General features: G+C 40.1%; 1 protein-coding gene across 1 annotated transcript; it reads left to right on the forward strand.

Moving 5' to 3' along the window:
* Positions 1-2,998: 2,998 nt before the first annotated feature.
* LOC104614641 (interphotoreceptor matrix proteoglycan 2-like) lies at positions 2,999-25,132 on the forward strand (the record flags this gene model as incomplete). The annotated part of the gene is made up of 13 exons (XM_010286929.1): positions 2,999-3,160; positions 6,122-6,180; positions 7,588-7,605; positions 9,613-9,857; positions 10,456-10,538; positions 14,451-14,775; positions 15,324-17,041; positions 17,933-18,152; positions 19,357-19,567; positions 21,740-21,928; positions 22,114-22,312; positions 24,031-24,110; positions 24,828-25,132. Coding segments are annotated over 13 exons (3,522 nt in total), but the record flags the coding sequence as incomplete, so codon positions are not given.
* Positions 25,133-25,424: the final 292 nt, after the last annotated feature.

Genomic DNA, 25,424 nt, shown 5'->3' on the forward strand with positions numbered 1-25,424 from the left:
CTGGTACGGAGGTCAGGCTGACAGGTCTGTATTTCCCAGGATCTTTCTTCCGGCCTTCCTTATAGATGGGCGTCACACTGACAAGCCTCCAGTCTTCTGGGACCTCCCCTGTTAACCAGGGCTGCTGACAAATGATGGAGAGTGACTTGGCAAGCTCCTCTGCCAGCTCTCTCAGTACATGAACTTTACATGAAACAGGACATGAACTTTAGAAAGTTCTAAAATAATTTCCTGGGTAGGCATTTTTTCATTTGCAGAGGCTTTGCAATGCCACTTCCCCACAGTGAGAGAGAACGGATGAGCTGAGCTGTCAGGTGAGGATTTTGCTAGTGATGTAGGACGAGACAGCAAATGCCTAGGCCTTTTGAGAGCTCCAAGGAGAATGCAGGGCATTATTATTCCTGCGGAAACACGATACACCTTAAATTGCTGTAGTAGTGTTTCATGGGTCCGTGTGGTACAATTGTGTAGGACAGCAGAGGGATGGCCTGGATAGCCTTGAAGATTCTTCCGATTCTCTGCTCCTTTTCCCTCTGCTCACATAGATAAAATACACAATTTTATGTATCATCTTACAGTCAACCTTACCTTGATATTGAAACAAAACGAAACACAGGGAAGCCTGTATCAAGTACTTAAAATGTCTCTGTAAAAGTAATCTGGCTTTCAGAAGTGCTGACCACCACATAGGTCCCAGGGAAGTATTTGCTTCCAGGAAACAGCTCCTCTGGATTAAAATTTAACCCCAAACTCTAGATTCCAGCTGCAGTATTTGTGGGCCTACAGCACTGAAGAAAATGTTGTAAACCAGTGGTATGAATCAGATGGCTTTTGTTTTCTTACAAAGTTGAAACTCTCACTGGATTTACTGAGAAGCTTACAAAGTTGCACATGCTGCATGTAAGTAGAAGCTGGTTTATAGTACAGAGTTTAACTGTGCACTGTTCTGTAACTTAGTACAGCCATGAAACAAAGCCAGGCCAAACTATACTTTCTTCTAGAGCTTTCAGGGCTGACTATGGAGCTCTGATATTGTGCTTGCAAGAATAAATACTGAATATGAAACAGGCAGACAGCTTCTGACTGAAATCCAGGGTCTGACTTTATATTAGGTACCAAGAACACTTGCGTTTTGGTCCCGTGAACACCATTATTCTTTTCTGAAACAGAACTGCCTGAAGTATTTCTGCCTGAGCAGAGAGTAGGACCACTCAGTAAATCAGAAAGAAACCAGAATTAGATTGCTGCGCCTACAGTGTTTTCACTTTATACAGTTACATCACACCTCATCATTGCTCTGTGCAGCCAAAATGCATTGCAAATTAGAAGACCAAGACTGAGTAAAGCTCATCTTCTGCCCTTATATGTTGACTGGACTGTTGGTTTGGGGGGACTGATAAATGATTCAAACTACATGGAGTTGCAATCAGCAGTGTCATAGGAGCACATATATGCCTGCTAAGTATGTATCTCTCGCATGCTAACTGGCTTTAAGTAGCGTACCAGTCATTCTGCTCCTTAGCAAAGTCATCTAGTCAAAAAGGGATGGGAAGAGGCAGAGAATTTTAACTACAAATTTTTAGAGGGTCCCTAAACAATGTCTAAGTTGCTCACTGGTGGCAGCTAAGCTTTCTGGAGAAAAGTTCTTCCATTTCCTGCACTATATATAACACAGGCTCCAGTTTTGCTGAAAAGGTCTGTTTTGATGGCTCTCTCTCCTTTTTTAATGGAGAAGAAGCAACAGCTGCATGTAAATAACCAAAGCTATTTGGATAAAGTTAAGCCAGCCAGCTTAACATAAGCCAGCCTTCCCTCCTCTCCCCCACAAATCCCAATTTTTTGTTTTAGAATAAAACTAGTTTTTTCTCATGTCTTTCAGTATACCACAAGGAATAGTATGCTGGTGGTAAAATACTAGGGAACTAAGCAGAAAGTGTTCTTCCTGTGTTGCTCTAATTGAAATCAGATTCAAACTTGGAATTCCCTGCTGCCCATGGCAGCCATGATAGCTGTGTGCTTCCCTGATACATTGCACAGCCACTGCAGTGGCGCTCCTTGGGCAACTGCAAACGTACCAGTTGAAGCCCACCACTTCAGCTCAGGAGAGGTCCCTGCAGATCTCCCAATGCCCACTGTATATCTGGGAGGATCCTTCACTTATTGAGGCTGAACAAGACATGGTGCTGTTCTGAATGTAGAACTTGGCAAAGGTAACTTGTCTTCCAGGTGGAATAGTAAGTAGGAGCCTTGTGATAAATGAATAAATTCTGTGTAAACTGGCCTATTGCTGACTGGGCTCCATTGAGCTGTTGGTGTATCCATAGTTACACTTCAAATTGCCTCATGAACATCCCACACAACAGGATTTCTGTTTGTAGCTGAGGTCAACTAGATGACCTTGCACTAGGGTAAAGATGTGCAAATGGAAAATAAAATTACCTGCAATGCAAGAATTCTCAAAAACTGTTCTTGCTTAGCAGATAGCTTCATATAGCTGCCTCCTCTGTCCCTGAGGCTTCATAAGCACCCCATTATAGTGCAAGGCAAACAGGTATGCTGATGGCTCAAGTAAGCATGCTGCGCTTTGGAGTGCGGTTTTCACATGTCATTAAGTATATCCATGACCATCAGTGTGGTCCACCAACAGTGCCCCGAAGTGTTCCTGTCCATACAGCATTTATGGAGAGGGTTCAGGTTTTCTGCCCCGTCACAAGGCAGAGAAACCTTCAGGTCTGCAGCAGCTGCTGGGGTTTCTGTCCCACAGAAGAAAGATGTTTGGATCCAAGCTTAGGAATGTAGTGTGCTGTTGACAGATGGCAGACCATATGTACACATATGTATCTAGGGTTGCTTTTTGTATGGAATAAATCCAGGGTAGGTAGGAATCTGGTCTGTGCTGAGTAACGAGGATTTATTTCTTGGGAAAAAACAAAGGGCAAAACAAACAAAAAAGGCATTAAATTACCTCTTGCTTTCTCCCCTCTTCTTTCCCTTCCAGATCAATAATGAGATAAAGAAGCAGGATGAGAAGCTAGTGAGACCTGTAGCTGAGCAGATGATTGAGTTCAGCATTTTGATTACTGGTGAAAAGTACAGTGAGGAGCTGAGTGATCCAACTGCTGTGAAGCATCAACTGCTCTCTGAACAATTCATTTCTCAGGTAATTGCTTTCCCCGACTTCCTTTTTCTTTTTGCTGGCCCTGCAAATCGATAGTAGCACATAGCACCTGTGTTAGGACTGCCTGTTTCTCATGGGCTCTGCAGAACCAGCTCAGGGGTTTTGTTGCCTGAGGCAGGGCTGGAAAATACTCACTCACTATGAGAATGCTCTGTTTTGTTGACATGCTGCCCTTTGTGAAGTAGTGGAGTGCCATGCATTGTGTGTAGCATACCAGTTGCCAAAGACCAATTCTCTAGGTTCCTTCCTGTGTTTCTCATGAAATAGTCTGCTATCAATTTTGCAGACAAAAGAGGTAGAAGTGTCCTTTTGGGAGGATCAGAAAATTATGCTGAACCCCTGAATGGGGACATACTCTAAACAGGACCTTTCTGAGGGACTACTCTCTCTTTTCATATTTCATTAATTTACTTGTTAGCAAAAGAAACTAAGCCAGAAGTTATTAATAAATAAAAAACATTTCCACTCATTTTAGTCCTTTTAAAGACCTATTTTTGCCAGGGCTAACTTTGGCCTTACCATCCTTTCAGAATTTTTCAGTACCTTTCCCTGTCAGTGTTACTGCTTTTAAACTCATACAGAAGAGACAAGATTCTTGTTTGCCTGTTGATGCAACTTCATTAGTTCTTAAAGTTTTAGGACTTTAAAACCTTAAAGATACATTTAACAGCTCTCTAGTGACCAGTCTGCCTGGAGTTTATTCCAGTGCTTTCTAATCTCGTTGTCCAGTTTGAATTCTTCCATAATGTAGTTGGTTTGAAACGGGGGTGAAAAAGGTAACTTGAAGGTCTTGGCAAACCAGCCTGCCTGCACTCTCAAATGGCAGGACACGAATTGAGTGCAGTTCAGAGCTATCAGCCTGTGCTGAGGCAGTACTGGAAGGCAGCTTGAGGAATTCAAGGACCGCACAGCATTAACATGGAGTGCAAGCAAAAGGCATACAAGTCCGTCAGCATCTATGGGCATCTGTGTGGTCATGCTGTGGGTCTCCTACAGAAGCTGAGCACTGAAAAGGGATATAGGATATCTCAAAAATTACATAGTGTCCAGATTTTGGACTGTAGAAGAAATTCCGGCATCAGTCTAGAGAATCTGTCTATACAGAGGTATAGAAGTCAAAAGGTATATAGGTAGAGAAGTCAAAAGAAGTTGCAAATAACAGAACTCGTTCATTATTTCTACTCAGGAGCAACATTTCTTTGAATGAATCATTGTGCACTGCAGTGAGATGCTCTCTGAAATCTAGGCTGCCAAGACAACTCTTGCTCCTCATGTATGCCCAGAAGTGCACGTTAGCACATGTTAAAACCCTCCAGCCTCAGAAGAGTCCTTAAACACATGCTGAGATCCCAGTGGAGTCAGTGGGAATGAACAATGGTTTAGTCTGTTAGGCACCAACTTCAAATTAAAAATACATATGTGCATATACATATGTGTATATGTATATATTTATATATGCATGATTTATTAAGACTTGTCTTCAGGTTAATGTAATTTTAATGAAAAGGTAATGTTTTAATTTGTATGCTACAAAGTTACTGGCCTGCCAATATACAAATGCGTATTTAAAATACAATTGTACTGCTGTCTCCTAACTTTCCTCTCCCTATTGTTTCCAATATTTTTTTTTAATTTTGTTTATAACTATGGTAATTTTATTACCATCATTTTCTTGGGGCAGGGAGTTTGTCTTGTCTTTCTCTTGGGAGAGGAATCTAGAGTGCCATACAGCAGCACATCGTGCGGATTATCTTTTCTCTAGCTTTGCTTCCTTCTTAGTCGCATTTAGTTGGGGTTCTCTGTTGAATCCCTTTTACTGGGGCCAACCCTGTGCCAGATCCTGGGCCAGATGGGAAAGAGATGTACTCTTCACTGTCGCCAAAAAGCATCACCACAACTGTCACAAGTTGCTAGCGTAGGCTAGACATCTTAATTTTCCTAGTTGTGTGGCCAAGTAGCAATGCCATAGTGTGTGTGTGGAAGAAATGTCAGATGGGACAGAGTCCACCTGGCACATGGATGTTCCACTCCTTTGATCCCTTGCCTGGTTTTCTCTGTGCTTGGATAAAGAGACTCTTGAAAAAAAAGGAAGTCGGCAGCACTTCGATTGTTTAAGTCTCACCAGAGACAGTTTAAAAATAGGGAGATTGGGCAGGGGAAGAGGAATTTGAGGAGTAAAAAGTAATCCTCAACTGGCAAGAATCTACTGGGAGGAAAAAAACCAACCCCAAACCAGCATGAACTTGCAATATTCAATTTCTTGTTTTTGACTCATGTAATACAGTTGACTATTGAATTAGGCCTGGATGTTCTGCCATTTTGCTGCCTCCAGTCGTCTTTTTCGAGTAGCGCTGCCAATCACTCCCGAGCCCTTTGTATGTTTAGTGCAGTAGAGATGAGCCACGTTTTGTACTATGCAATGCATTAGCACCTCTTAGGAACAGGCACCTCTTAAAGTCCAATGGCGGCTGCTGCTCCTCATGTTAAGTTGTTAAGGTCCAAAGCATTTTCTTGAATTCTTTTTAATCCAAAGAGGTTTGGGAAGTAATGGAAACCTTTTGGGCAGAGAAGGGTTCGTGCTGCATAAATAAGAGAAAGAATGTAGTCTGCTATGGGCAGTACAGATCTCTGCAGAGTCTGTTTGTATTTCCACCCCTTTGAACATTTCTGTACAGTTCTTGGAGAACACTGTATGAGAAAAAGAAAAGCTTTCTTTTTCAACAGCAAAAAGAAAAGCTCATGCTTTTTCTTTTCCTTTTCTAATAATGAAACAATGTCACCAAAACTCCTCTTCTATAAAGAGAGAGAACATTCAACCATTTTTCTGCTATTGAATGGCTCAGATACATTTTTAGAAAATGTTGAAAAAACTTCCTAATTTTTTGCTAAATGAGCAGAGTGGAGGAAATCTGTGTTAATTTTTTGGTTTTCCCCTCAAAATAGATCAAAAGTGTATTTGAAGGACTACCTGGATACAAAAGCATCCATATCCTGGATTACAGGTAAAAAGATACCGATGCATACGTGGTGATTGAAACTGATCATGTATGATGGTGCGATATGCTAGCACCACTCTTGGAACAATGTCGGGTATGTGCATGGGAGTTCCTAAGATCTAGTAAGCAAAGGACAGTGCTTTCATATTTGGAACCTCTATATACAGAGATTGAAATAGAAATACAGAACCGTATGTAAATGTAATCATCTCTGTTTAGCTCCTGGCATCTACCAGAGACTCTCACATGATATGCTTGCCTTAATTTTAAGACAAGGCATTCTTATTCAAGATTCTGTCCTAAAATTAAAAGAGGTCTTTTCTAATTTAAAATTAGTATCTGATACTTCTTCAGTACTGTTGACATGTCCTAGTGTTAAACAAGAAAGAACACAGAAGCCTTTTTGGAAAAATGTGGTGTATTTAAATTTTTTTCAACTTCTTAATGTTAGTTTGGTATGACTATAAAGATTGGTGTTTGAACTATGTAAAGGTCTTTCTCCCTTTGATCAAAGCAAAGGTGGGTGAACAGTTTGAAAAATTACATGCAATTTTTTAACTCTCTATTCTTAGAAATACTTTTTTAAAAGACTAGTTTCCTCCAATAATTTTCTGCTTCGGAGTGATGTTTTAAGTTAATTTGGGGAAAAAGGGGATCCCGTGTATTATGCATCAGACATCCAATGTCTGAGTATTGGGGTACATGGATCACAAATTATGATTTTTCTTGAATGGACTGGATATAACTTTCAGAATCTAGTGAGGCTGTTCATGAGTTAATCTGAATTGTGTTTTGTCTGAGACTTTGTAAGCTGTGTTTCTTAGAATATTGGCTGGAATATTCTAGCTAGAATACATGCAGGTAGCAAAGCAGCTATAGTGAGAAAGGTTTTATGGTTGGAACCCTAGACTGCATTCAGTTTCCAGCCTGGGAGGTAGCAAAACTTTCCATCTCGGTATTTGCAGTCTAATATATTTGCAAGCTCTTGGTTCATTTGAGAAGACAAAGAAAAGGTTGATATTTCTGGCAGAATGCCAGAGCTCTGTGCTCTGCTGTGCATGACAAAAAAAGTGTTTGTAAACTAAATGTCTAGGTAGAATTAGTGACCCTTGATTCTCTTGGTACTGTCGGCAATTTAACTGCATTATTTGCAGTTAGTTGAGATGGCTCTCCTCTCTCCTCTGCTGATTCCTTGTGATCAATAGGAAATATCTCTGCTCATTTTAAAGCAGAACAGTTTGTTATATAGCAGCGTAACTGTGCAACTTATAACACTTCTGCTGTATGCTTTTTCAAATTTGTGTGCCCTGTAGGATACCAAAGCAAATTTGTTAAAGATAGAAGACTTAAAGGAAATTATAGCGTTGATTTAACAGGTTTTGCTGTTGTGTTTTGTTCTGTTTCTACATTCAGGTCTCCTGAGGAGGACAGGTAAAGACAACTTTTTCCTATACATTGTCATAATACAGATGGAAAAATGTGCTTAGCTGGAGGACACTGTTTTTGGCATTTGTAGTTTTGGCTCCAGAGCAGGATAGTTATCTAGCATAAATATTATGTGAGGGGGTTCTACCAGAAACTGCAAATTGCTGCTCTGTTTTGATTACAATAAAACTAATATGCTTATTTAAGTCCTAATCATAAAAAACTACTTGGAGAAAATATTCCTAAACACAAGTCAGCTACTGGGCTAACTTGTGTATAGGAGTCTCTCCTGTGAAGAAAACAAAATTGCTTAACGACTCAAGCTCTTTATACTTTGCAGCAAAGTCTTGGATAGATACGGGATTATTATTATCATAGAAATTAAAATAGGTAAGAAAACCATGGTTTTCCAGCAAAGGTAGTTGGCTTAGCTACTTCAGGGCCAGAAGTGCTGCACACCTTAGCAGTAGTTTTACAAACGTTCCTTAGCAGAAGATGGCATCAGTCTGGACTTGTTTTTTGTTAGACATATACAGGTTAAGCATCCAAAATTTTCCTCCTTCAGTATTCTTTTAAGAATTTCACAAGACAGAAAATGAACTGCAGCCTTTAACTCACTCAATGTATTATTTTCTTTTGTGTATTTCTCAGCAAAGGTGTAACTAGTTTCCACAGTTTTACAGAGAGTGAGCATTGTAATTTTAGAAGAAAGGTTAGAAAACAGAAATCTCTTCACAAACAATAGTGACTTAAAGCCATGCTCTACCACTCTGCACCTCTGCAGGCTAAGATGTGTGCACCTATTCACAAAGGTTATGTTCCAAGTACCAGACGTTTTAGCCCTTTCCAGACAGATGATGGTGTTCTAGTTACTAGTTGGGAATTATTAACTGCAACTGACAGCACAGTTGTATTAAATCTAAATGTTACTTTTGAGGAGCATACTGTATTCCATCTTTGCTGTGCCTTTTCACTACTGCTGTCCTTTTTTATTTCCTCTGCTGGCAGTCAGTGTCCATGGTGAGCCTTGTGGTGGGCTCATTTCAATGACAGAGCCAGCAGCAAAACTCCAGCAGGCTCCTGGTTTTAGTCCATATGTTTGCTGATTCTGCCTCTGTTCTATCTGGTGCTGGGACTTTAGAGTCTTCTCTGAACTGAGCCATTGCTTTAGCAATCCAGTCCAGCTCTGTGGAATGAGGCAAACTTTTCTTTGGAGCACATTCTTCTAACACTTCATAGATTACTTCATTTTCTTGCTGTGCCCTGTGTACAGCCAAAATATTTTATGTTTTCCAAAGCTCCCCTGTGCTTATGCCCACTGTATGGTAAATCTGATTGCTACCTATGCTGTCATGTGGGAAAGGATGTCCAGACGTCTTCAAGAAAAGAAAATTAAGAAAGTGGAGGAGAGTTAATATGAAGAAAGCTAGGCTGTACACAGATACAAATAATTTTAAAAGAATAAATGATCAAATAAGTCTAGAAAAATGTTCCCAATAACAAGCTATATTAAATAGCATTTTATTGCTACTAAGGACATTATTTCAAGCAGATTGACACTGCACAGTGACAGTGATCAGGGCTCCCTCTTGCTACTGTATATTGCTACTATATACAGCCAGTTTTTCCAGGCTGTTTTCATACCTCAGAGTCATTCCCATCATTGGCGTGATCTTAAAAATCATCACTTGCATCACTGCGTGCTGGCAGAAAGCCAACGTTTTGGTTTGCTTGTGGTCTATCTACCATTCACTAGCAGAAACACAGGGCTGGGACCAGATCAGATGTCAGGTTCTGGTAGCCTTTTCCTTGAGAACTTTACAGCAGTGGAAAGCACAGGGAGGCAGACACAAGTGTGAAAAGAATTAAATTGTTTTTTATCTAGAATCCTTTAAAGTAATATATTTTTATATTTAAAAAGGTTCTTAGGGGAAAAAAAGTCATCATGTTTGCTATGCATTGGAAAACCTTGCATCTCTCATCTGTGTTCTCTTTCTCTTCAAACAACTGAAGTGGGGTGGAAGTTCACTATGCTGTTACGTTTGATGGAAAAGCTATCAGCAATGCCACATGGGACATGATTAACCTTCATTCCAATAAGGTGGAGGACAACTCCTTTATGGGCATAGAGGATAATCCAACAGTTGTGTACACCATCAGTGATTTCCGAGATTATATTGCTGAAATCCTCCAGAAAAATGCCTTGCTTGAAAACACTTCCTTGTCTTTAGACCCTAACTCTCTTCAACTTACTAATGGTGGGTATTAATTATGACGCGTTGGTGGGCCACACATCTGAAATTTTATAAAATAAGTGTCCAAGATGAGTGAACTATTCAGCTGTCATCTGAATAATTAAAAAGAAACAACAAAAAACAACTGTGGTGTAGCTTGTTTTGCTCTGATCTTAACCAGGTCAAGTCATTAGCAGTAGTATCGCAGTCTCAATCCGTTAGATTGCCCTCTTTTTTCTTTGACACCAAGGTTTGTGATATGCAATTTCAGTAATACTTCAACAATTAACAGGACTAGAAGGGGAAATGTGGTTCACATGATGCGTGTTGCACCAAGGTGACCTTCAGCTTAGTAGCTCTGTGTTGGCCTTGAGCAGCACAAAGGAAATACCTGCTAGAGGTGGTGGAGGAGTGCTGTCCACCGCTCTGTTCTCATCCTTCCTCTGTACTTCCTCTACGTGATCTGGGGGCATTTCCAGAAACAAAATCTCTCTGGCAAACTTTTTGAAAAGTTTTTACTCACAAATTTGAGGTGAGGGAGGGTTTTTCAGTCAGTCTTCCAAAACAACCTCCTCACACTGCTACTGCAGCCTTTATATCCCAAGTATTTATATTTTCACAGTGAAAGAAATACTACACACTATACCAGAAGACCACTCCTGGATTACTGAGCATCCAGTTGTGCTGGAGCGCCCGGAGTTTGATGTGAGTATGGTTCTGAGCAGTGGCCTTTAGACACATTTGAACAACTTAACTCAGCAAGGCAGAATTACAGCCAACACCCAGAGCTTCTCTATCCTGTTGTTTATGCAGAATAAGTCGTAACGAAAGCACACCATATACTGGAGTAAAACGTCTGGTGAAATCTCCCATCTGATAATTTTATATGTTTCGCAACAGTTTCCTGTGATCATCTTCTATTATGAAGCAGTACTGTGCTGTACAACCATGTCTTGCTTCTAGGGCTTCCTTTGTCTGATTTTTCATCATGTTTAGACTGTAAACTGCTTGCAAGACATGATTCTTCTCACAATACTACCCTTCTTTGGAAAGCAAGATATAGATGTAAGCAGTAAAGCTGGCTGCTAGAAGAGATAAAAGGGTAGGTTTCATATGCTCCTGTTTTTATTGTATTGCTTTCACTGAAGGTTCTCAATTCAGTTTTAAAATTATGTCCATCCCCTTAGTGCCAGCAAAGGAAACACAGAACAATCATATGCAGTGGTTCTTTTTTTTCTTCCTGAAATTGCAATTATCTCCTCTGCTTACCTCTGGAACAACCTAGGACATAGACTGAAGTTCCCATTGAACAGGAGACTTAGTATCTCTGACCATGTCTGTACAATGCAGTGGGGCTTTAAGCAGAGATACCAAGTTAGGTGCCAGCGACACCAAGATGCAGTTAATTATTAGTTCTGCAGACAACTATAATTTCTGAATGGTGGAGCATTGTCTGGGCTTAAGGATTTATCTAGTAGGTTTCTGCTAGATACTTCCAATTACTATCTAGCAGAAACCAGATACTTCCAAGAAGTGGAAGTATCTAGTTTCCAGAAGAACAACTTCTTCTGGAAGTTCTTCCAAGAAGAACTATGCTCAGTTCATGCCACAAAATCCAGATCCACCTATGCTTGATGGTAGGTTTTCACTAAGTTCATCATGAGAGAATGTTGTGAACACAGACACATTTAATTTCAGGCCAACTTCTAAAATCTTTATGGAAGCAAGATTTGCAGTGATTTCACAGAATCCAAATATTCTTATTATAATGGTCACAGGTATAATCTCCTTAATTTCCTGCTAGTTTTCCCTGAGTTTGAAAAACTAATAATTGATGCCTAAAATGCAAATTAATACAGATTTGCCATAAATGGCTTAAACATGGTGTGAAAAAACATGAATTTAAGTTAACTTTCAGAAAAGGACTTTCTCTTTACTAGAGCTATCTAACTAGATGATAATGTTACAGATGGTTATTTTAGTAAGACAAATAATTCTGTCATCTTTACATTCTCTCTGTGGATACTCTGACACCTATGCAGGCAAGAAGATTTTAGAGTAGAGGTAGCTTTGCAATAGTAAAGTTTAAACCGGTTTTAGGGAATAGTATGTACAAGAAAAATTTCTGGAGTTACTTTTTTCTACTCATGGACTATGAATAATAATGTCATCTATGTCTTCATTCAGTCAAAACCTCTGATTTTACAAAAGACATTAAGTATATATATATAAAAAAATCTGTGTACAATCTGCAGTACACAGATAACTTGGGAAGTAACTTCAGATAAATTTAAGAAAATCATAAATGTGCTTAAACAGTAAACAAGGCTGAAATGACTAGTCAATTACTTCCACAGATGTCAAACCTTTATGGTTGAAGTAAATACTGTCAAGCAGAGCTGTTACCTACGAAAGAGTTTTGCTATTATTTTTCTTAGATGATTTGAGAATAAGTTGGATTTGTATTATCATACAAACTCATGACATAATGTGGGACTATCATGATTTCACCATCTAATTGCTAGCAGATGGTACCAACTAATGATTAATTCTTTTCTTTGAGTTTCATAGCGCTCTTAAAAAGTGAAGATAAAAACAAGCCTAGTTTTTGAAATGTGTATTTTCCTGTTATTTCTCTGGAGTTGTAACAGGTAGAATGCTCTGGCTTCCTGAATACAATGCCTTTCTGGCAGCAGAAAATGGAAAATCAGGGAGGGCATTCTGTGTTTGCAGTCATCTGTCATATTTGTAAGCCTTTCAAAAGACATTAGCAAAAACCAGAACTTGCCAATATGATATTAGACTTGTTAATATAATATATTGCACTGTAACAAGAATCTTTGAATAATGTTGGTTGTCATAGGAACATATATCCACATTCAAATAAATGATGAAGTGCAATCCCTGGCAACTAAGTGCTCACATAAAAAAAATGTATTGAGGAGCTATTTCTGGTAGTCCTTATTCATTCTTTATGGAATTTATATGTGTAATTTGTTTCTAATCTTGCACAGTAACTTTTTTACAGCTTTATTTATAGAGGTCATTTTTGCCAAAAAAGATAATTGCTGGAGCACATGTCTGTGTGGTATACATACTTTTCAACTGATTGTTACCATATAAATTATGGTATAATATATAAATTAAAAATTGTGAGGAGACTGTGGTGGCATAACAACTGGCTATAAAAACGTGATCAATACAGGTAGACAAATAATTAAATAAAAATACCTTAACCGCCTTGTTTCCAAAGCGTTCAAATGTAATTTGAATGAAGTTGAAAATTTAATTCACCCACATTTCAACCAGGAGTAAAATTTCAAATTGAAAAGTATTTGTATTCTTCCTGTTATTCATGCTGGTCAAGTAAAAGAAAGAGATTAGACAGGAACAGTGAGCTACAGAAATGATTAAATCAGTAGTTTGTTTTAAACTGTAATATGTATTACAGAAACCACTTAACTTTACTAGTCACCATCACCAATTGGTTAGTTCTTAGTAAATTGCTGCTTCTTGAAATTATTTGGCAGTTTTTCACACCCCAAGGGTTTTTTTGGTCTGTATCGGACTGTTGCACAGCACTGATAAGTGGGCAGGTATCCACACATAGCACTAATTCCTGAGTTTTAGGCAGTCGACTTGCTTTTGTAGCCTTGACCAAATAACTAAATCTCTTCATTGATCCCCCCCCCCCCCCAAAAAAAATTACCTGATGAGACGCCATGGTAGTAGATTAGTATTCAAAGATGAAATGTGCTAAGTATTCTAACTGTAAGCCAAATAATGATGGGGGCATGGAGTAGTAAGTAAATGGTGTGAAAATTGGAGATTTAAAAACAAATTATTTTTTCATTAGCAAATTCATTGTGAATACTTTTTGTTTTTCATCATTACTGCTGATAGTTTTTTGGGGTTTTTTTGTGTGGGTTTTTTTTTTGTGTCTGCACAGGCATCTCAGCTTTGAGACTAAAGTTATTCCAGGTTCTAAATGGTCTTTTTTACATTATGGTCTTTGTTTCCCTCCTGGGTTCTCATACCCACATCTAAAAGATAGCAATAAATGACCACAGGGCATGCATACATTCAAGTTCCGTTTCTAAACTGGTTTATGTATCATAGTAACTATAATATAATTACTGTATTGATGATGTAGCTGATGAATGTATTGATTATGTAGCTGTTAAGAGCTTTTCATGCTTTAGGTGTGCGCATGTTTATCTTTGATTTAATTAGAAACTGACAGATCCATTTTGTCAGTAAAGAAAAGGAAAGGAGATGGGATGGGTATAAATGGGAAATCTCCTAGGGCCATAACCGAAGCTGCACTCCTAACAACCTGAATGGCTTCTTTCCCTTTTTAGTGGACATGACCGGACATGAAGTGTATGTCACAAGGATGTGCATTTTACATGTACATTGCACATGATCAGCAAAGGGTCTATATTTGCTGGTCCTCCCAGTTTGGCCTCTCCTGCTGCTGTGCGTTACTTTCTCACAGAGGCGGATTTTGTACCAGATTTTGCTGTTGGCTGCTGCTAACACCCTTTATGTGTTCAGCCCAATGGCCAATGCCTCCCCTGTAATAGTGGAAATATTAATAGTGGGTTTATGTTCCAGGACAGCACCTTTTTAGCTGAACGGCCTTCAGCTGATGAATCAACTGTCAGCAATACGTTGCCCTTCGATTTCACCAAACCAGATTCCATGTCAGATAGTGAACGGTCCAACGATAATGAAATCCGGCCAAGACCAGAAAATCTGGACTCTGAGGCCAGTCTGGCACCTGAAGCTCCACTCTCCTCAGAGGCTGACGTCACTTCTTTGCCTGATGGGCTGAATATAGAGGATGGCAACCAAACTCCTGATTTGGTGACTGCACCAGTGTTAGGGCGTGATTCTGTGGACTCTCTGGAATGGCTTTCAGCCCCCAGTTCTTTAGATGGTAAGTTAATGCCACTGACTGAAGCTTAGGTTTGGATGCCAGTGCTTCCTGATACTCACCAAAGGTATAGTTCACCAAAATGACTTTTCAGAATGGTCTAAAAAATTGGCTATCTTTCTCTGATAGTTCTGACCTTTCCTGTGTGCATGTATCCAAGAACAATATGCTAAGGTAAAATGTTTGTTAGAGCTAATAATGTCTGTTGATCCCTTCAGGAAATGTTATGCACATGATACTTGCTTAATTGCACAGAAGTATTTTTGTATAGGGCATGTTCAGGTGATGCCGTGCAGAGAGAACTGATCTCTGAAGTAGACTGACTAGCCTAAAGACGTGCCACACAGTTACTGCTTTATTGCTTACTCTGCAGTCTTGACTTGGCCCAGAGAATACCTGAATGAAGAGTGGCAGAGGTCAGCAGGGATGACTTTGTCATCCAAAGGCCATGGGAAGCATGCTGAATAGAGATCTACAGACAATAAAATGAATGTAATTTGTCACTTTTTATCATAAACAACAACTAATTGGAAACTTATTTTTATTTTTAGCATTTGAAGACACTGGACTATCTGAAGACCTTCTTTTGCCTTCAAATCCTCCTCACTTTGTGCCTGAAGAACCTCCATCTCCAGATGATTATGCAGTTCCTCTGCTTTCTGCACCAACAGTGGCCTCTTCATCAGTCATAGACACTGATATTGAAGAAACAGTATCTACTGCAAAGGAAGAAGTAACTTGGGGTAGTCTTGCAGGCAGTAGCAATGCAGACTCTGTGTTGCATGAGTCTGTGGAAGAAATTCCTTTTCCCTTAGAAGTACGCCCTATGGAAGATGAAACTGATATATATCTTGGAGATAGAATTATATATGATGATGGGTCTGGTTCAGCTTTTGATGGTTCGGGAAAAGAAATGGAATCAAGTATTTGGCCTTGGGAAGAAGCAACACTGGAACCAGTTTTCTACCCTGGTCCTGATAGCTGGCTTGAAGATGACAATCAGTCTTTGTTAATCAGAACAGAGGATATTCCTGAAGGCGTGATCTTAGACTATATTCTTAACTCTAAGAATAAATTAGATGGTGATCGTTCCAAAGATGAGAGTGAAGGTATGGCCAGTAGAAAAGATGATTTCCTCCATGAGTCTGAAGTATTTGTCTATCCAGACACTACAACTCCGCAGGTACCTCTGTTACAGACAGAAGAGCCATCATCTCTGGAACCATCTACACAGAGAGAACCATCGGGCATGTATGATTCTTCTTTTGTTAAACCATCCTTGGTTTCAGAGCCATCGGTGGATCATTCCTTTGTAGACATGCCAGCTGGAGAGGCCCCTGTCTCACCACACAATACAAGTCTGTCTGTGGAAGATAGTCTTCTTCCATCTACAGGGACCTTCAGTATGGAGCAACCTGAAGAGTCCAGTGTAGGTCAGAACATGATTTCTGAAGAAGTTGAAAACCAAAAAGAAGACAGGACAATGGTAGAAGAACTATTCACAGTGGGGCAATCAGATGTAACTGAAGCTGCTACAATAGGCCACTTGGACACAAGCTCTTCAGAAACTGTTCTGACTGCAGATCCTTCCACTGTAAACACTGATGTTTCCACAGAAGAGCAGCAAACCCTGGATTCATCATTGGCAAGCCAAGACACTACTGGATCAGCAGTGAAGAAACCAGCTGATGTTTGGTCTACTGAGAGAACACTAGAAACTGCCACTCAAGTTTCAGCTGCAGCTCCATCTGTAATAGATGAGACCACTGTTTTAGAGGGCTTTGCTGTGCAGGGTGGTACAGACCATGACACATATGTTTCCATGAGCTTCAGCACTGTTATGAACTCTTATGTAACAGTGAGTGTAACAACAAGCACTGCTGAGCTTCCATCCCATCTCCCTCCGGTGGGATCCATGGCATCATCACCTGTGGCTACCTCAACAAAGCGGGGAGATGAAACGACAAGAGTCATGGATGATGTTTCAGTGGACCTGCATCGTGTGAGCACTGTCCACTTTTCTCCTGAGCTGACTGAGGAGGGAAGGAGCATGACTGAAAGTCACGTGGAGCTAACAACTCATGTCCAGTCCACAGAAATGGCCAGCGTGGCTTGGGCCACACATGAAAATCGCACTAGTACTCCTGTCCCGTCACGAGCTCTAGTCGTGTTTTTCAGTCTTCGGGTTACCAACATGATGTTTTCAGAGGACCTGTTTAACAAAAACTCCCCTGAATACAAAGCGTTGGAGCAGCGATTCTTGGAACTAGTAAGAATCACTTCTATGCTAAATGTCCATTACTCGGTAGACAAAAATTGTCGGTAGATAAGAGTTTGTTGGCTCTCTTTTGCAGAGAACAACTGAAGACTGGTGTTTACAGATATTATTGGTATTATTTCCCTCAGTGGGAAAATTCTGTCTGGAAATGGGTGGGGTGCGTTGTTTGTCTTTTATTCAGCCAGCAGTCTTTCTAAAGTGTGACTTTTTAGTGCTATGGGCCAGATGCTCTGCTGATGTCAATAAATGTAGTGGTGTAGCTGAAGTCACTATGATGCTCCCCTTTACTTGCTTCCAGAGTGCCCTGTATTTAGTCTATAGGGAGAGAGAAGTAAATAAACTGGGGCTGTGGGGAGGTAACTTTTCTGCAACACTTTCAGCCCATCCTAAGTAAGAGGTAGTTCAGGGAACTAAACTGGTCTTAAACTGACTCATGGCTAGCAAAGCCTCACAGGAGTTATACAGTACCTGTCTAAATTTTAACCAGGAAATTCCCCTTTACGGGCTGAAATGAACATTTTGTTGCGGGAGATGAAGGGAGCAAAGGAGAGAGAGGGAAAGGGGACATGCTCGAAGGAAGTACCCTGTGAAACGATGACTATGCCTGGTGCTTTGATCAAGGGAAAGTCCCAAGAACTGTATTTCTGAATTGTAGATTTTTGGAAACCGTGTGCAGATTGGTATATGCTTAAAAACTGTCTGAAGTACTTGGGCTCCTGGCAGGCTGCCAGCACAGGCCTCAACTGGGTAAAGTTTTAATGCCCTTGCTGTGGGATTTGCCTAAAATAATTGAGACTCCCACTGTTTGATGCACTAATAGTGCAACTGGCTTGAGTAGAGATGCAAAGATTCAGCTTTTCTGTCATGTCGCCTGTGTTGCAGCTGGTGCCCTACCTTCAGTCAAACCTGACGGGCTTCCAGAATCTGGAAATCCTGAACTTCAGAAATGGCAGCATCGTGGTGAACAGTCGAATGAAATTTGCCAAACCTGTGCCTCGGAACGTCACCAATGCTGTGTACATGATCCTGGAAGACTTCTGCAACACCGCGTATCACACCATGAACCTGGCCATTGATAAATACTCCCTGGATGTGGAATCAGGTAAGGATGGCCAGGAAATGAAGTTTGGAGCAAGGGATTTAGAGCAACATCTGCTTTAAGAACTTAGTAAGGATCCCAGCAGCTCAGAGACTGCCCACTGCTTTCTGCAGGCTGGGCTTTAAAAGACAGTCTTTCACAGAGTTCAAACAAAAATCTGTTTTAGGTGAAAGAGATGAAAACCCAAGTGGGACCCAGACTGAGCAAACTATATGGGGCCCATATAGAAATATGGGGACAAAACCAGCTATGTAGTACTCCGTGTAACACCACTGCACTTTCACTGGGGCATGCAGGGAAAGGCTGGTCAACAAGAACAGTGGTGCCCATCTCTCCTGTGCTTAGCTTCATGTGTGGTTTGAACTTATTCCATGTGATTGTTCCCATGGGTAGTAGCCGTTTGGTTGCCAGGTAGGTACCGGCATAGGTAAAAACTGCTCCCTCAGTCTTGGGGTAAGGTCTTGGTTGAACTAAAAAATTACAGGCCCTCTTAGTTCACTCCTCTGATACAGGGAGAAAGTTTTTTCCAAGTTAGCCAGTAGTTGACCATATAAGCAACTCAGAAATATATCAGGGTAGAGAAAAGTAACTGTGCTGACCTGTTGGCAAATGGTAGCTGTTCTTCTGAGGTAGCGCTCTCATAAAGATGGTCTAATTAGCATGGCAAATCTTCTGATACTGATTGTTTAACTGTATGCCAGCCCTCTTAAGCTTGATACAAGTGAGAGATCTCAAAGGCTACAAGCTTGTGTTACTTGCAGACAAAGGCAAATCACCTCACAGAAGGTGCTGAGCGCCTGAAGTCCCCATGCCTTTCCCTGTATACTGCTTAGATTTTCTATAACAAGAAATACTGGCAAGAGATTGGCAGTGTTTTACTTGTTTGCAAAATATAGTTCCAGCAGACAGAGGACATCTGAGGTACTGGTACTGCATGTTCCAGTAAGGAAAAGAACCTTTTACACTTGCTTTTTTAACTGGCTTGTTGGGTGGTCTTGGCCACATGCACTGTGCAGAGATGACCACCACTGCCTAGTGCTTGTTGGCCTTTGCAGAACGTTTTGCTACTCAGGAAAGACACATGCCAGATTTTTGTGGATTATTTTAACTAAGAGATCATTAGAGGAAATGGCAGCAGGCAGCCTGCGCTTTGCCTCGGTTCAGGTTCTCCTCTATCATTAGTATTTTCTGCTTTGTGTGTTCTCAGGTGAGCAAGCAGATCCCTGCAAGTTCCAGGCCTGCAATGAATTCTCTGAATGCTTAGTAAATCGCTGGAGTGGGGAAGCTGAGTGCGTCTGCAATCCTGGCTACCTAAGCATCGACGGGCTGCCATGCAACAGCATCTGTGATCTGCAACCAAACTTTTGCCTGAATGATGGGAAGTGTGACATAAGCCCTGGGCAAGGGGCCATCTGCAGGTGGGTCAGCCTGCTGTTGGAAGTACGTGCTTCCTGTATGAAAACCCCTTATTGTCTCCTCTGTTGTATCATTCAACAAGATTTGTACAAAATTCTGTAAGATAATGTATAACAGGTGAGATGATACTGATTATCATTCATGGTATGCTGCTGAGCAGAGGTCTGAATATTAATGTTAGTCTTCCTATGCAAATATTAGAAATGAGACAGTACAAATAACTCTAACAGAATAGAAACATCAGGAAATAAAACTAACTAGGAAAAATGTTAGTGATGGAACATAAATGGAGTCATTCAAATCACCTTCATTGACCTTTGGGGACAGAATTTATCTCCAGAGGTTTTTTCAAATAGCACAGTGTTAGATAATGTCATAAGACATATGAGAGTTAATGCCATCACAAAAATTCACATCTGAAAGGCATATTCATACAGCATAAATATATTAAAAATAGTGCTCTTGCTTAAGAAAAAGTCATAAAAGTAAATCATTGGCCATTTGGGAAAAATCATTTGTGGTTCATAAAAAGATCAAGGCACAGGCCCCCTGGTTCAAATTTTTGCTCTTAAAAAGATATAGATGCTTTTGAACAAGATATCTGTATTTTATAGGTAATTGAAAAGGCTTAGTACAAGATACAGAGAAATTGATGGCCCCTCTGACATTGCACTTATTTTTTTCTTTTCAAGTAATGTAACTATCCATTTTTAAAAACAAAATACACCTATCAACAAAAGGTATGAGACTTACTGCAAAAAAGGAAATTACTACTAATAGTTATTACTTATATTACCTCAGGTGATTTAATAAAAGCTTACCTAGAATGTCTCTAAATTCAGTCTTAGAGTCCTAGCAGTTAACAGAAGAAATAAAAATGTTTTTAAAGCTACAAAAATGGATACTATCACAGATGTACTATAAATTTTATCGATTTGTATAATAGTGTTAATTAGAAACAAGTATCTGAACTCAAGCATGCTCTGGGCAGCACTTACTAAGAACTTTTTGAAAAATTTAAAGTATTGCTTACTACTTTCAGAAACGTATTTCAGATATTTATGTTAGAAGACTTAATTTACTGATGTTTCTTATTAGTAAGGTTCATTGCTGTGAGGGGTCGTAATACCTTAAAATTCTTCGAGTTTTTATAGCAAGAACTCCCAAACACACGTAATGCAAACATATTATTTGACTGGTACACTTAAAGTCAACATTAATGATAAAGTTCTCATGTTCAAAACCACAGCAAGGCAGAAATAATGAATGCTCCTTTGGGCAACTGTTCCAAAGACACACTCTTGGAGATGCACTTCTTTCCAGTCATTTATTTTATGTATTTATTTAAATAACCATTGTGGTGTTCACTACACTATAAACATTCCTCTCATTTAACACTCCTTCATTAGTATTTACATTACAATATGAATAAGACAACTGCTTTCTACCTTTACAGTGTTTGGTATGTCACAAGCGAGCCTCAATCAAGGCATCACTTTTTACATAATCTAAACACCCTCCAGTTTTAACACATCACAGGACACTCTAAATTGCAAGAACCATAGGCTTTTTCCATCACAAATGAACTATTCTTTTGTTTTACTTATCTTCACTCAATTCAGTAATTGTGGTTGTTCGGCCTGGAGAAGAGAAGGCTCTGAGAAGACCATACTGCAGCCTTCCAGTACTTAAAGGGGGCCTATAAGAAAGATGGGGACGGACTTTTTAGCAGGGCCTGTAGCGATAGGATGAGGGGTAATGGCTGTAAACTAAAAGAGGGCAGATTTAGACTAGACATAAGGAAACAATATTTCACAATGAGGGTGGTGAAGCTGGCCCAGGTTGCCCAGAGAGGTGGTAGATGCCCCATCCCCGGAAACATTCCAGGTCCGGTTGGATGGGGCTCTGAGCAACCTGATCTAGTTGAAGATGTCCCTGCTCATTGCAGGGGGGTTGGACTAGATGGCCTTTAAAGGTCCCTTCCAACCAAAACCATGATTCTATACCAACAAGGCTGTTCACAATAATAGTAATAAAAACAGTTGGTGCTTGAACATGCGAAGGTAATTATTGAGGTGACTTAACTGAGGGCACATCAAAACAGGAAGTTAAATACAATTACATTAAACAAAGCTTCTGCTGATGTTTAATTTCCCCGTGTTTCTTTGTTGCAGGTGTCGTGTGGGAGAGAACTGGTGGTACAGAGGGGAGCACTGTGAAGAATACGTGTCTGAGCCACTGGTTGTGGGTATTGCAATTGCTTCTGTGGCAGGATTCCTTCTTGTGGCATCTGCTGTCATCTTCTTCTTGGCCAGGACCCTTCGAGACCAGTACACAAAGAGTGACACCGAGGACTCACAGGGGTAAGCCACACCATCTAATATTTTAAAACGTCTGCTACAATAAGGATGATTCTGGCGTAAATCTCGTATCACACAGTTGACAAGCAACAGGATATACAGGTGCCTTCAAATGCCAGGCTTCCTTAATCTATCTGCTGCCCTTCCAGGCTGCAGAGAAGCTCACAGTTTGTTTATTGCTCCCCCAGGCAGGGTGACAGCCTCTCGTCCATTGAGAACGCAGTTAAATACAACCCTATGTATGAAAGTGATACGACTGGCTACAGCCATTATTACCGGAGATACCCTCAGCTAACGTCCTACAGTTCTACCAGTGCAGAGACATCCACAGACTACAGCAGTGAAGAGATCAGGCACATTTATGAAAACAGTGAGCTTACTAAGGAGGTAAATGGCCTTGTTTTCATAGTGGCACGGAAAAGATCATAGCATCATAGAATGGTTTTGTTGTCCCAAAAGTGGGATCGTATACCCAGTGTGCAACACACCAATACACACACAGAGTAATTTTACTTATGGCATATTTGCACAGATATGGGTGCTAGGTGGTATTCCACAAAGTTAGCACACCACAGAGAGGAATCGCCACACATTTGTCCTGTTACATGATTTGAGAAAACAATAGAGAACTCAGCCAAGTTTACATTCATTGGCTAGTAATTACCACACTACTTATTATTGGTTACACATATTTAAATTGGCACACAGGCTCCTCAAAAGATTGGGGGTTAATTTGCATCATCCCTCAACTGAGTTGGTGGTCACGATCTCCCCCTGCCACCTTTACCTTTACCCCAGTTACTGGGCATTCTGCTGACCTCATGGCAGTTGCATTTTTCAAGAGTGCAGGAACAGCTAAGTCTTCAGGGTCTACTGCTTAAGTACAAATGCTTCTTCATCTTCTTGACCACCAGATCCAGCTTAATTAATCTTTTTTTTGATTGTGTTAACTCTTACCAACCTGCACACTAGAGTCTTCCATTTGCCTCAGATACAATTTTGGGTTGGAAGGGACCTTAAAGGTCACCTCGTTCCAACCCCCTTGCCATGGGCAGGGACACCTTTTCCACTAGACCAGGTTGCTCAAAGCCCCATCCAGCCTGGCCCTGAACACTTCCAGGGATGCGACATCCACAGCTTCTATGGGCAACCTGTTCTACTGTCTCACCACCCTCACAGTGAGGAATTTCTTCCTTCTATCTAATCTGAATTTACCCTTTTTCAGTTTAAAGACATTACATGTAAACAATAAGCTTATTCCACACTTCTAACCTGAGAGGTGGCCCCAGTGTCTATGCTCTAGATAAACAAGTTGCAACTATGGCTGCTGCAACTATTTAAGAGAAGGGAGAAAGGATTTCTGTCCCTGCTTGCTATTAGGTATAGAGAAAGGAATGGGTGTGTTCTGACCTATAATGAATTTCACATGATAAAGGTGCTGACTGCTTAAGTAACTTCATGGGAGTTGGGAAGGTTTGCTGCTGTATTGCTCGAAATGGCCTTTAGCTTTTTATGCCAACTACCGTATGTAAGAGTAGTTATGCAGTGAAAACCTAGCCCATCCAGGCCTTTTTACAGTTGTGGTTTGTTTTTTTAAAGAAGTTTAGGTCTTTCTCTGACCTGCAAGTGACATGACATCATTATCCTTTTTTCCTGTATATGCACTACCCAGGGTTTATGCTAGAAGGCTAAAGGGAAGGGATTTACCTCCAGGAACTAACCACAAATCCTTAAGCAACCATGGGAGGTGTGAATCCAGCCTGTAGCTGGGCTTGTAGGCAAAGTATCTATGAGAGATAAATGAGTTTGTTAAAGCTTGTTGAAATGCCACACTCCATCCAAACCCTGGTTTTGATTTTAAAGGAAAGTATTACTGGACTGCAATGAAGTGCTTTACTTAAAAAACTGCCAAAAAAACCCCCAACCAAACAGCATAAAGAAGAATTTTAGTATTGGAGTGCCCAATTTCAAGCTCTACTCCTTGAAGTAGCAAAGCATACGAGTTTTATTTTCCAAAACCCAGAAATCAGTTATTTCAGAATAGAAATACTATTTAATATTCTAATTTCTGTTATGTACTTACAATTGTTTTTCTTGTATTCTAGGAAATTCAGGACAGAATTCGAATTATAGAGCTCTACGCTAAAGACCGTCAGTTTGCAGAGTTTGTTAGGCAGCATCAAATGTGAGTGAAATGTCTTGTCTGGTTAACTCCTTTGATGTTTCTTCATGTGGCTTTTACTACATTACTGTCTTTTTCATATGAAGGGTCTAGAAACACTGCGCCAGCAGAGGTTAAGATTTCAACATTATTTCTGAAGAGGTTCAACCCTTTCAAAGTACTTAAAATAATCAGTATCAAAAGTAGATAGCACAGGAAGGTATGTTAAAAGCAGTGAAGAGAAATCCCAAAGTTACTGGGTGTCAGAGAAGCACTGACATCAATTTAGGTCCTTAAAAGCACAGATAGAACCTTCTTAAATATTCTAGTGTAGTTACTATTGCCTGGTGTCCTGTTTAAAAGTTTATCTTGAATTCTCAAGACACGGCAACTGACCAAAACCCAACAGATCACTAGTACAACCCTCTCTGGTATGGTGGGCACATTACAGTTCATTGGGTTAGTTTGAAAGATACTGTAGTACAATTCTTTGGGATCCTATTAAAAATAGCTACAGTAGCAAAAATCCTGTGTTCCAAGATCACCAACTATACTTTTTTTTAATTGAAAGCAACAGCAGTTCACATTTTTCCATGTCAGTTGTTAATTTTTTCATCTTGAGAAGAATCAGCATCTAAATTTTCCACAGCTGGAAAGTAGTAAGGGCTGCCTCATATAAGCCTTGAATCCAATGTTTGAAAGAGACTAACTTAATCATTGCTTCTCTGTTTTTCATTTCAGGAAGCTGCTTTAAGAAAAAAAGAAAACGGTAGAATGCATGTGGGAGATAAAGACTACCTTGTTGCCATAGCAATGGGCTCAGATGTAACTGCAAAGTTACTTATAGTCTTAACATTGCATGGATGGATACAGATGTTTTCTAAATGAGTGGCTAAAATGTACAGATGTCTGTTTATCTCAATTACTTCTGGCTTTTCTGATCACCTTTTAAAAATGTCACTTTACACAGAAGTGGCAGAGGTTAGGAAAGTTCATTTTTCTTAACTCTGAAATGGACAGTGAAAGTTTGTATACCAAGGCAAAAAATCTCCTCAGGTAAGAGAAGATACATGCACAACTGAAATAAAATGCACATTTAAAATCCCTGTCTGGCATTTATCCCCTCACTGGAGGCTACTGTAGCCATTTCACAGGTATAAAGCACTAGTGGAAAGAAATATTTGGTTTGTTCATGAATGATTTGTAGGGGAGAACTATTGTGCTAGAATTATGTTAGCGTTATTTTTAAAGCATTCCCATTATAAACACAAACATGTGTTTGTGTTTTTCATGTACAGTTGCCTGATGTACATTTTGTCACCTGGCATTAGCAAAAGA

Source organism: Phaethon lepturus, unplaced genomic scaffold (assembly GCF_000687285.1).
Source record: "Phaethon lepturus isolate BGI_N335 unplaced genomic scaffold, ASM68728v1 scaffold23505, whole genome shotgun sequence".
Classification (NCBI taxonomy): Eukaryota; Metazoa; Chordata; class Aves; order Phaethontiformes; family Phaethontidae; genus Phaethon; species Phaethon lepturus.